At 42.2% G+C, this 13,762-nt stretch overlaps 1 protein-coding gene across 1 annotated transcript; it reads left to right on the forward strand.

The window, feature by feature from the left end:
- Window positions 1-8,222: 8,222 nt before the first annotated feature.
- LOC310788549 (uncharacterized protein) lies at window positions 8,223-13,143 on the forward strand (the record flags this gene model as incomplete). Its single annotated transcript, XM_083650085.1, has 3 exons — window positions 8,223-8,411; window positions 12,058-12,242; window positions 12,573-13,143. 3 exons carry the CDS (start codon window positions 8,223-8,225, stop codon window positions 13,141-13,143), a joined length of 945 nt encoding a protein of 314 aa, XP_083506211.1.
- Window positions 13,144-13,762: the final 619 nt, after the last annotated feature.

A 13,762-nucleotide genomic window follows, 5' to 3' on the forward strand; every position in this document is an offset into this window, starting at 1 on the left:
TCTCATGCTTGTACACACACAATGGTGATGTGATTTGCTCAGTAGTTGAGTGGTGGTTGTCTTTTAATGGAGATGATAAGAGTTCAAATCCTGCTTTTGTCATCTTGCACGAGGTCTGAATCTTTGCATTATGATACAATAATATATCACACAATGATGGAGGCTCGTCCAGGACAGACACAGCTGACCCAGTGGAAGGAAAGGAAATAACAAGTTACAAACTTTTTAAATGAGATCAATAATCAGCATTTCTCTTGCAAGAAAATGCTCATAGGAAATTAAATGCATGTTGAAACTTGATGATACCGGAAAGACTCTGTTATCTGCACATCAGAAGCAGATGTAGATAAATAAGGTGAAATGTTCACATTATAACTGCTGAAGTTTGTCAGTTTGGATGCAGACGGAGACAGCAGACGTCGGCAGATGCAACATATTCAGGTTGTCCTCCAGCAGCTTTCAAACCATACATTTTATATTTCACTATTTCATGAATTTCAATTTCATGTGGTCACTTCTTACAAATATTTTATAGGCTTGTGTGTACTTCTTCTTCTACTTCTTTTTATCTATGTTAGTGCTGCTGCCTTTTTTAATTCCTTTCTCAATTATGTTTTTAATTACTGTTTAACCTTACATATTAATTGTAATAGTACTTTTATTTTATTTTTTTACTTCTGTTATTGTTTGATGTATTCAAAGTCAAAGTCACTCTGAAGAATGGCAGCTTTGATCAACACCACCACCTTAGAGTACAACATCAACGCTTCTTCAAACAGCCACGACTTTGACAACATCTTCTTCGCCTTACGTGTGACGGCATGGATCGTCACCTCCATCGGCCTTCCTTTGACCTTGGTGGCCATCTGTGCTCTGTATTCCATGGTGCGTGAGTTATGGTTGATTTATTTTTTCTGACTGTTTTTGTAAACTATATCGATATCTATATAGGCAAGGCAATACCTTAATTTATTTTCAGAATAAATTCAGGTGGGCAAATAAAATGTCATTCAATCGAATCATCTTTATTTGTCAGGTTCTGCTTAAGGTTTCATCCAAGCCTTGATTCATGTATTTCATTTATTTGTGTCTTTGTTCATTTCATTCATCTGTTATGTATTTGGAAAAATAATACTTTTTTATTTTTTTTCTGATTTCCCCCCATTTTCTCCCCAATTGTACTTGGCCAATTTTCCCCTGCTGCCCCGGGCACTGCTCCACCCTTCGGGTCATTCATTTATTTTTTGTATTACTGTTCCTGTAGGTGCGAGATGGCCAGGTTGCTCCGATTTATGTCATCAACCTCCTCATCTCCAATCTCATCCAGTTCTGCTTGATGATCTTCCGGTTGGAAATACAGTCATTCACAGGCTATATCATCACACAATTTATCTACTTTGGAGCGTTGATGGCCAGTGTTCTCTTCATGGTGTGTGTAGCCCTGGAAAGGTAACTAACAATATGTGTCTCTTTCGTTCTTTCTTTCGCTCGTTCTTTCTTTCTTTCTTTCTTTCTTTCTTTCTTTCTTTCTTTCTTTCTTTCTTTCTTTCTTTCTTTCTTTCTTTCTATCATCTATCCATCCATCCATCCATCTATCTCTATGTGTGTGTGTTTTTGTTTCTGATGCATCTATCTTCCAGATAGGAACTCCCTCCCCCAGACCGTCCGAGACTCTCCCTCACTCCCCACTTTCAAAACCCGACTTAAAACCTACCTGTTCTCCCAAGCTTACAACCTCCCCTACCCCTGACCACCTCCTCCAAACCATCACCCTCCGCCCCCCCCATCCCCCCCCCTGCCCCTCCCTCCTGTTATCTTCCTCCCCTCTGCTTCTCCATACAACCTTGCCCTGAACCGCCACTGTTATTTGTAACTGTTGCCTGTAACTGTTGCCTGTTACCTGTATCTGTTGCCTGTTTCTGTTCCCTGTTGCTTGTCTTTTGTTTCTCTGTTAAGCGTCTTTGGGTCTTGAAAAGCGCTATATAAAATAAATGAATTATTATTATTATTATTATTATTATCTATCTATCTATCTATCTATCTATCTATCTGTCTATCTATCTATCTATCTATCTATCTATCTGTCTATCTATCTATCACAGGTATTTGGTCATCGCCTGTCCACTGTGGTACCGCTGCAGACGAACCATCAAGGTCTCTCTGATTGTCTCCATCATGGTCTGGGCCTTTGTTGTAGTCCTCTCGTTTCTCATAGAGGCCATCTCTTTCGATTTGTACCCATTCATCCTCTCCAGCTTCTTCCTCCTCCCCTTCCCCCTGCTCATCTTCTTCCTGGCTGGGACCCTCAAAGCTCTGTCTGCTTCCATCTCTGTCCCCCATGAGGAGAAAAAGCGAATCCTGGGAGTCTTGGTTCTGGTGCTGCTAAACTACTCACTGCTGTTCCTGCCCCTGATCATTTCATTCCTGGAGTATAGTGAGGATAGGGAGCCACTCATTCATCCTGTCCTGTCTGAGATCTTCATCCAGTTCAGTCCTCTGATGGACTTGGTTCTGTATGTTTTCATGAGGAAAGGAGCCGTAGACAAGCTGCTGGCCTGGCTGTGTCGGTGCAGGATGACCAGAGATGAAGAGCAGGGACAGAACACTAACACTGACACTGTGAATGACAACATCACAGGGAGCTCCGTGTAGGAAGAGGAGGAGAGGGAGAGAAGGGGGAGGGAGGGGGAAGTAAAGGAGGAGGTGAAGAGAAGAGATGGGAGGAGCTTTCTCCCACCTAAAGTAGAGTCATTTAACAGAGTAGAGTTAAAAGGAGGCATTTGTTGTCCAGGTGGATTTGTGGTGCATGGATCAGCCTCCATCTATTTGTTCTGTTCATTTGTGCATCGATCCATCATCATACATGATATCTACAGATAGCCTGTAAGAGCTGCTCATGAGATAAAGCTATAGGCCCATTCTTCTGCATTCATTGTTCATGTTTTTAAATATTGCTCACTCACTTTTAGTTTGTAAACCACATTTAATTGTAATTCTGTGTCTATAAATAAAGTGCATTATCACTGTTATTAATAATGTGATTATATTTTGAAAGTACATGTTGGTTCAGATACATTAACTCTTGTTCACAGGACTGATTTTTAGCATTGTAAAGACAGCCTGTCTTCAACTGTATGTGCTCTCCAAATGAACTGAGTATGTCATATGAAACCAAAGTGTCCAGTTATTCATCTGTTTGTACTTTGAGTGTTGTGCTAAAAGAAACCTAAAGGTAAATAAATGAGACAGAAGTAGAAAGAGTTACCTCCACCCTTTGATTCAGTGTAAGGCTGCAAAGACAAGTCAGATTGTATAGAAGTCAATATAACCTGACTTTTCAATTGATTGATTACTTCAGTAGACTCAGGCTGTCTTCAACTGTATGTGCTCTCCAAATGAACTGCTAATAAACCTGTATGTTATATGAAATCTAAAGAAGCAGAAATGGCCACGTGTTTATTTATTATTTTTATGACCGTTTTATCATGATAACGACTTATTATTTCGTTATCTCTATACAAACAATGTGTGTTTGTTCCATTATGCTTGGGAAATAGCCTGTGCGCTCTTTCAGCACCATGGAGCTGTCCGGGTAGTGTTGATTAGGGGCAATCGTGTTATGAGTGTTCTTCCTGCCTGTTATGTTTTGATCTAAAGTGTAACGAGTTTGGTTCTCAAAAATAGAATTAGGCTCGTCTCTAGATGAACCAGACCCGCTACAACAACAATAGAACCAACTGAGCACAAGGTTATCATACAGGGAGTCAATAAACGGGAGTTGGCTTACCGATCCCAGGAGTAGGCCGCGGACAGCAGGCTGTGGAGCTCAGACGGTTTCACGGGACAGCCCAAGCCGAGGTGTGGAAGCTAGCTACGAGCAGCTCCCCTTCAGTAGATTGGGGACGCTATTATAAAAGTATATCACACACACACTCACACACCCATACGTGAAAACAAAGGAAAGAGACTCTAGAGAACAGGAGCAACAGAGAATACGTGGCCTTCTTGATCAGCTGGCAGAGAGACTGCGCGCAGCTAAAATGCCACGTCATATAGCCTACTCAGCCTACTCCCACTTCCTGTCTAACCCTGTGCTCAGTCATAAATCACATGACACTACAAATCAGGGGGTATCTGACAATCACATTATCGACCTGTGACAAAAGCCAATAGTAGGCTCATTCCTTCCATTTCAAATGCACAGGAATATTACTGCATATTAGGCTATACAGCGCCGGTGTGCACCCTTTCAGCAGGCCTGCAGACTGCTTTGATTATGGGGTAGTTTGTATCAGAGGCTGTTACACTCATCTTGCATTCTATAAGGTTCAATAACCGTGAATTTACTGCATTCCTGGAATGCACTTTTACACACACACACACACACACACACGCACGCACGCACGCACACACAAACACACACACACACACACACACACACACACACACACACACACACACATCTTATATCTCATCTATGGTGCAGAGGCTCGTTATCTGCTTTAACACCACTTTACGCATACCGCTATTAGCCTATCTTGTATTTATACTGATCAATCAATCACACACTAGGTCTGATTATGATTGTGAGTGTTGTTCATCGGAGCCATGTGCATGGGTATCTCTAGGAAAATGACATGCTCCAGGCTCTAAAACCTGTTGGAATCCTGTAGTGGTGTGTCTGGATGGCGCTGGCCTGTGAGCCAGTGTCATAGATAAAGTATGGCATTTTCAAGCATTAGTTTGGCCATTTGCTGTGGACGCAGTTGTTACTGTAGATAGGCTGGTAGGAATAATAGGTGGCCAACTTGGTATTGCATGAGAAATATGCTAAATATACATGATATCACTACACAAACTAAGTCATATAATTTTTCTAAGGAGTCCATATCCATGTTGGGGCCTAGCCTAAGCTTTAAAGTCAGGATGGAGATTGAACAGAGAAAATTTACTTCCCCCCGCTTTCGCAAACACCCCCCCCCCCCCCCCCCACCCCCCCTTCCCTCCCACGAACCAAACTGCCGCTGAAATGGCAGCCTCCTTGGTGTCGTGGTGTGGGTTGTCTTTGCTGGTAATCCTGTACATTTACAACAAATGTATTTGTATTGTATAATATTGAAGTGTGCCTTTATTACTTTTCAAATTAGTAATAATGTGAATTTTTCTGATTAATTTAAATGCTTTGTCCAATGCTGACGCCGTTCTATGGCGTCCTGGTTTTGCTCTCCGACTCTGACAGCGAACCAAGCAGAATTTCACACGTGATACTTGTACCATGGAGTGACAATAAATCTATCAATCAATCAATCAAAATGGACCAAATTGTTCCTCTGGCCCCTTTTATACAGCCTGTTCAAGCCGGGATCGTTGTGGCGTTATTATGCCTAGCGTTTGTCTAAAAGTCGTGTCATCCTGTTTAAATTGCCTGTCATTTTGTTACGCCTTTCGCTCCGGCAGTGAAGCAGCCCTGAATCAACCTGTGTTTAAAAGGATGAACCGGCGAGCCGGGAAGCTCGGCTCATTCATAAGAATGACAGAGGCCTGAGGGAAAACCAGCTGTGAGAAGTTCTACTATCAGAAATAAGGTAACCAAAGCATAATTCAATACAGCAGTGGAATTAAAGGAATGGGTGTAAGTGAAATGTTCCTTCAAGGCAGGATGTTCAGACCCTTGAAAGCATAGCAAGTTAACCACTTCAACCAGACTGACAAGACCACGCCCCTTCCCCCCAGCCCCTCCACCGATCTGTGGAGGGGCTATGTTCCACTCCTGAGAGAGTTTATTTTCCGTTTTAACCCCAACCATAACCCTAACCTTAACCAAGTTGCTTTAGTTGCCTAAACCCAACCAAGTTTTTTTTGTATAAAGTTAACCAATGCCGTAACAACGGGCATGTTTACTTTCACTTTTAATAACGGCTGTTATAAAGTGACAGCAAGGGATCCTGAGTCTGACCAAACGTCAGTATTTGACAAGTTGGGAGTGAGAATGAGTTGTTCTTGATGGTCTAGTGCAGAGATTCTCAAATGTTTTTCAGTCGAGGACAAGATAGAAAATATACCGGGGACCCCCTCATTTTGATTTGGGATTTTGGGCTAAGCTTAATTGTTTCCACGCAACATGCTTGACTTTTAAATTAATAGGTTTGTTAGATTAGAATGTAATCCATGAACCATTTTAGATTTAAGCATAAAATATTTTTGTTGAACTATGAAGCTTTTGCAAAAAAAAAAAAAGGGGGTTTATTTTTATTTTCCTGAAAACTTTTCGCCGACCCCCTGCACGGGCGTTGGAAGCACGGTGCGGTGGGTGCTGCAGCACCCCCTGGTGGCAAGAAATGTAAAAAAAAAAAAAAAAAAAAAAAAAAATTTTTTTTTTTTTTTTTTTTTTTTTTTTACAGTGCACCTGAACGCAACATGCAAAATACCCGCTGAATAAGTGTCCAAATGTTCATGTAATTCTGGCCAATACTCCACTTCTGTTATAACATTTCAGTCTGGAAGATATAATCTTTATGACTAAAAGGCTAAATGAATAGCTTAGAAAATGAATAGCACCGGGGGCCCATGGTACTATTAATCCGGCCCTGGATATATGGGAGGAATAGCAGGTAGGCTATCACTGTCCCTGAGTCCTGAGGGTAAATTGAGTAATGCTGCAGAGAAGAGAAGACACTGAATAATGACATCACAACAGTATAATCCTAATGTTAATTTAAAATGTAATATTCCTCTAAATATGGCTAAAAGTCCAAAAAGGGTGGGAGAGAGAATGAGGATTCCAACACAGCAGTGGGAGCAAGTGGTGACATGGAGGTGAGTGAGAAAAGGTGACTGAATAATGACACAACAGTCTAATCTTAATGTTAATATTCCTCTAATCTGGCGACAAAGTGGCCAAAAAAATTTTGCCGGCGACCTTTGGTTGCCGCCAAATTTTCCGGCGCCCTATGGGCGCCGACAGCCGTCCCCCCCAATGTTGAATCGGTGGCAGCACCCCCTACCTAAAACTACTTCCAACGCCCCTGACCCCCTGGCAAAGTGCCAAGGGACCCATGGGGGTCCCTGGACCCCCATTTCAGAACCACTGGTCTAGTGGTCTGAACACACGTCCTGCAACAGTAAGGTCACCTGTTTGAATCCAGCCTGGCACCAAGGTGTATATATCTTCCTGTTTCTGCCCATCTGTTGTGAACTATTGCAGTTTCAAAGTTTGACATGACACATCCTGTGCTACTTTTGCAGTTTCCAAACTGAAATTCCCAAAATCTCCTGTGACAAATATCCACACACACACACACACACGCACGCACGCACGCACGCACGCACGCACGCACGCACGCACACACACACACACACACACACACACACACACACACACACACACACACACACACACACACACACATACTGCATCAACTCAAGTAAATAGAACGTCATTCAAATCCATCCTGTAAAACCTCCTAGGCATGTCCCCAGCTATTTCTCATGCTTGTACACACACAATGGTGATGTGGTTTGCAGTTGAGTGGTGGTTGTCTTTTAATGCAGATGATAAGAGTTCAAATCCTGCTTTTGTCATCTTGCACGAGGTCTGAATCTTTGCATTATGATACAATAATATATCACACAATGATGGAGGCTCGTCCAGGACAGACACAGCTGACCCAGTGGAAGGAAAGGAAATAACAAGTTACAAACTTTTCTTTTTTCTAAAAAGAGGAAGATGGACATGATGAGATCAATAATCAGCATTTCTCTTGCAAGAAAATGCTTATAGGAAATAAATGCATGTCGAAACTGATTACGGAAAGACTCTGTTATCTGCACATCAGAAGCAGATGTAGATAAATAAGGTGAAATGTTCACATTATAACTGCTGAAGTTTGTCAGTTTGGATGCAGACGGAGACAGCAGACGTCGGCAGATGCAACATATTCAGGTTGTCCTCCAGCAGCTTTCAAACCATACATTTTATATTTCACTATTTCATGAATTTCAATTTCATGTGGTCACTTCTTACAAATATTTTATAGACTTGTGTGTACTTCTTCTTCTACTTCTTTTTATCTATGTTAGTGCTGCTGCATTTTTTAATTCCTTTCTCAATTCTGTTTTTAATTACTGTTTAACTTTACATATTAATTGTAGTAGTACTTTTATTTAATTTTTTTAGCTTCTGTTATTGTTTGATGTATTCAAAGTCAAAGTCACTCTGGAGAATGGCAGCTTTGATCAACACCACCACCTTAGAGTACAACATCAACGCTTCTTCAAACAGCCACGACATCAACGGTTCTTCAATCAGCTACCTCGATGACCTCGACTTTGACGTACGTGTGACGGCATGGATCGTCACCTCCATCGGCCTCCCTTTGACCTTGGTGGCCATCTGTGCTCTGTATTCCATGGTGCGTGAGTTATGGTTGATTTATTTTTTCTGACTGTCTTTGTAAACTATATTGATATCTATATAGGCAAGGCAATACCTTAATTTATTTTCAGAATAAAATTCAGGTTGGCAAATACAATTTCATTTGATTGAATCATCTTTATTTGTCAGGTTCTGCTTAAGGTTTCATCCAAGCCTTGATTCATGTATTTCATTTATTTGTCTTTGTTCATTACATTCATTGATTTATGCATTATTTAATTTATCTAGGAAAGCTGACAGAATGGACTCGCTCACTGCATAATAATTTAAGGAAGACTCCTTAGACTGAGACTTGCAAGAATATAATTTTCTTCTCCTTATTTAATTTATCTGTCATGTATTTGGGAAAAGAATACTTTATTTTTCCCCTTACCCCATTTTCTTCTTAATTGTACTTGGCCAATCTCTCCCCTGCTGCCCCGGTCGCTGCTCCACCCTCTGTCGATCTAGGGAGAGCCGTAGACTAGCACCATGCTCCCTCCGAGACATGCCACCCGCTTCTTTTCACCTGAAAGCGGGGAGCTACACCAGCAGGACCAGAGGAGGCGCTAGTGCAGCGACCAGGACACATACCCTTAATCCGGCCTCCCACCCGCAGACACAGGCAATCGTGCCTGAATGGACGCCCGACCAAGCCGGAGGTAACACAGGCGCGCGAACCTGCGACCCTCATGTTGGTAGACAGGAATCTACTGCTACACTACCCGGACACCCAAGAATACTTTATTTCATTATGTAGAATAGGCATTTGGCACTACTTTTTGTTAATTGATTTCTTAATTGAATGATCAGTATACCTTTAAATGGCAAAATTATACGTCAGTGTGGTGATAGTTGTGAGATTGAATTTGCACTTGAACAGTAAAGACTAAACTGTATCATGTTAAACCATACATGGGCAACATACGGCCTGCGGGCCGTATGCGGCCCGCGGGCGCCCCCTGTGTGGCCTGCGATGGAATTGCAAAAAAAAAAAAAAAAAAAATTTACAGTGCACCTGAACGCAACATGCAAGATACCCGCTGAATTAGTGTCCAAATGTTCATGTCATTCTGGCCAATACTCATCTGTTATAGCATTTCAGTCTGGAATATGGAATATATTTCAAAAATCTTTATGACTAAAAGGCTAAAAGTAATCTGATGTGTAAGAAATTACTGTTCTACATTGAAGTAGAAATTTAAATAATTAACTTGTTGGTTTTGGATTTATTTAGCTTCAAGAGTGCATTTTTGTTCGTGTGACCCTCAACACAGGCTTTGAGAATCCCGGCCACTTACTGATACTTATGCTTAAATTAACCCACTCATATTCTGGTTTATTTTAAGAAAAACATTTCGGCTAGTGGAAATTCTAATTGGCTGGTAACTTTAAAATCTAGCAGCCATATTGGCAGGTGGTGAAAAAAGTTAATTTCAAGCCCTGCAGGGAGAGCAGGTGGTGACATAGGAGTGAGTGAGAAAAGGATCAAATATTGGTAGTTAAGACTGAATAATGACATCACAACTGTTAATTTAAAATGAGTTATTCCTCTAAACCTGGCTTCAAATGCCCCAAATTTTTCGCGCTGCCGCCGTTCAGCCCTCAGCAAAATCTGGTAGCAAGGACCAGAGTCCTGCGCGGGTCTGATTTTCAAGACCCGGGTCCGCCCGGACCCGCGACGTGCAGTACCAACCCCGCTCCGCGAACCCGCTCATATGATCAGTCAGTACCGTAACCCACCCGCCCCGCAGACATGAGACCCGCGCCCCGCTCCACTTCCGCATATATAATTTTTTTTGAAGTGAACATAACCAAAGTAACTGCGATCGTTTCACAATTCACACAGGAAGCGAATAGCGGTCTTTTCTGGCCGAGTCACTGACGAGAGCCAACAACGGTAGTCGGTGCCGTCGGACTCGGCAGGCATTGCATAACGTTATTTACAATTAAGCACATTGACGGTGTTTTGTCACTGGTGCCAGTGCCCAGCAGGCCAGCCAGGGCCAGGCAGCAGCTAAAGGAAACATGCTAGCCTTGCTGGCACTGGCTGTCATGCAATGCAACAAGCTAGCTAGCATAGGTCTAGCTAGGTCATTTCTGTTTATACCTGACCGGAGCGAGGGAGAGCTGACCCGGAAGGAAAGGACCAGCGGAAATGATTGAGGTCAAAGACGTCAGGTCAGACTCAGACAAAACATGAAGTTACACACTGACTGAATTATTATCGTTATGTAACCATGTAAAGAAGCCAGTTACATAATTTGACAACGCCACCTTGGGAATTTCACCCAAAGAGTTAAACCAAAGTTCAGTTTTACCCTTAAATGAAGAGCAGAGGCAAGATGTTCCAAGCATGACAAGGGTACATATTTATTAAATGCACAAAGTCCAAGCTAAAAGATTAACATGGAAAAGGCTGGTTGTTTATAAATTAAAAACACATTTAGATCATTCTAAAATGGGAGCTGCTCAACGACCAGGAGGAGGGGTTAAGAGTCCCCAGAGAGGGAGCTAAAAACTAAAATGCGATCCCAAATTAAGACTAGGTGGGGATACACTACAAACAGCACAGCAAACCAAAAACACAAACCCACAGATAACTAGGAACACGGGGATTCGCACACTCAGCCCCTCTCAATGGGACAATTTCTCCACTCCTGGCCGGGACAACCTGCAGTCAGAACGTAACAATTAAAAACAGGCAGTGGTATAACAGAAAGTGAAATAGTACAACAGAATAAATAAAACAATAAAGAAAGGGCAAAACAGCAGCTGGTCGCTACTGTAAAGAGACAGGCAAAACACAAGTATTAATACATATATCTATCTGTTCTGTGACAAATACATCTATGAACACTGAACATTTTACCTTCACATAGAGAATAAAGCTCTTGGGATTCTCAAGCTGTGATGAATGTTCTAGGCTGCATGTTCACTTCTGCCTACAAACAGTCATGGTTAGACAGTAACAGTGGAAATAACCAGGAAGTACCACATACAAGTCACCCAACATACAACCATACTCACAAAGTGTCAGCAACCAAGCTCCAAGCAACCATTTCCAGGGAAAACCAAAGAGTGTGGGATAAGGACAGCTCAGCCCCACAAGACACAGTATTTATTAAGGTGCACCCAATTATCTAAGCAGCAGCACCTGGGCCTGGATGGGTGTAAATCACTAGGGAGGGAACCTGACTACAACATGGGCCAGCCCTCTAAGTTAGCCTGGCTACAGTTATATAAAAAGTAAATAAAAATACATATATTATACAACACCCGCGACCCGGGCCGCATGTTGTTTATTCTACCCAGATCCGAACCCGCAAATAAAATGAAGACAAAATAACACCCGCCCCCCGCATTTTTTTGCAGGTACCCGGCGGGCCCCCGCGGAACCCCGACCCGGTGCAGGACTCTGGCAAGGACATCATCAAAGTTGCCCATCCATGGGTTACGGCATGAAAATATTTGTTCGGCCCCCGGCAACAATCTGGGTTTCTCATGTGGCCCCCCATGAAAAATAGTTGCCCACCCCTGTGTTAAACTCTTATATTGCTGTTAGTGAAAAAGAACACATGACATATCTTGTTTTTTACCTTCTTCGGGTCATTCATTTATTTTTTGTATCACTGTTCCTGTAGGTGCGAGATGGCCAGGTTGCTCCGATTCACGTCATCAACCTCCTCATCTCCAATCTCATCCAGTTCTGCTTGATGGTCGTCCGGTTGGAAATACAGTCACCCACAGGCGTGCTCATCGTGAATATGATCTACTTGTGGGCGTTGATGGCCAGTGTTGGCTTCATGGTGTGTGTAGCCCTGGAAAGGTAACTAACCATCTGTGTGTCTTTCTATATATCTATCTATCTATCTATCTATCTATCTATCTATCTATCTATCTATCTATCTATCTATCTATCTATCTATCTCTATCTGTGTTTTTGTTTCTGATGCAGCTATCTTTCATCTATCTATTTAACTATCTATATATCTATCTATCTATCCATCCATCCATCCATCTATCTATCTATCTATCTATCTATCTATCTATCTATCTATCTATCTATCTATCTATCTATCTATCTATCTATCTATCTATCTATCTATCTATCTACTGTATCTATCTATCTATCTATCTATCTATCTATCTATCACAGGTATTTGGTCATCGCCTGTCCACTGTGGTACCGCTTCAGACGAACCACCAAGGTCTCTCTGGTTGTCTCCTTCATGGTCTGGGCCTTTGTTGTGGTCTTCTTGTTTATCGTAGGGGCAATGACCATGTATTCCATCATGTCCACAATCATCCTCTTGTCCAGCTTCCTCCTCCTCCCCTTCCCTCTGCTCATCTTCTTCCTGGCTGGGACCCTCAAAGCTCTGTCTGCTTCCATCTCTGTCCCCCATGAGGAGAAACGGCGAATCCTGGGAGTCTTGGTTCTGGTGCTGCTAAACTACTCACTGCTGTTCCTGCCCCTGATCATTTCACTCCTGGAGGTGGTTTGTTTTATTAGTGAGGGTAGGGAGCCACTTATTTATCTTGGCCTGTCTGAGATCTTCATCCAGTTCAGTCCTCTGATGGACTTGGTTCTGTATGTTTTCATGAGGAAAGGAGCCGTAGACAAGCTGCTGGCCTGCCTGTGTCGGTGCAGGATGACCAGAGATGAAGAACAGGGACAGAACACTAACCCTGACACTGTGAATGATGACATCACAGGGAGCTCCGTGTAGGAAGAGGAGGAGAGGGAGAGAAGGGGGAGGGAGGGGGAAGTAAAGGAGGAGGTGAATAGAAGAGATGGGAGGAGCTTTCTCCCACCTAAAGTAGAGTCATTTAACAGAGTAGAGTTAAAAGGAGCATTTGTTGTCCAGGGGGATTTGTGGTGCATGGATCAGCCTCCATCTATTTTCTGTTCATTTGTGCATGGATCCATCATCATACATGATATCTACAGATAGCCTGTAAGAGCTGCTGATCAGATAAAGCTATAGGCCCATTCTTCTGCATTTACTGTTCATGTTTTTAAATATTGCTCACTCACTTTTATTTTGTAAACCAATTTAATTGTTTGTAATTCTGTGTCTATAAATAAAGTGCATTATCACTGTTATTAATATTATGATTATATTTTGAAAGTACATGTTGGTTCAGATCCATTAATTCTTGTTCACAGGACTGGTTTTTAGCATTGTAAAGACAGCCTGTCTTCAACTGTATGTGCTCTCCAAATGAACTGCTAATACATCTGTGAGTATGTATGAAACCAAAGTGTCCAGTTATTCATCTGTTTGTACTTTGAGTGTTGTGCTAAAAGAAACCTAAAGGTAAATAAATGAGACAGAAGTAGAAAGA

This window comes from Poromitra crassiceps (assembly GCF_964638095.1).
Source record: "Poromitra crassiceps genome assembly, chromosome: 13".
Classification (NCBI taxonomy): Eukaryota; Metazoa; Chordata; class Actinopteri; order Beryciformes; family Melamphaidae; genus Poromitra; species Poromitra crassiceps.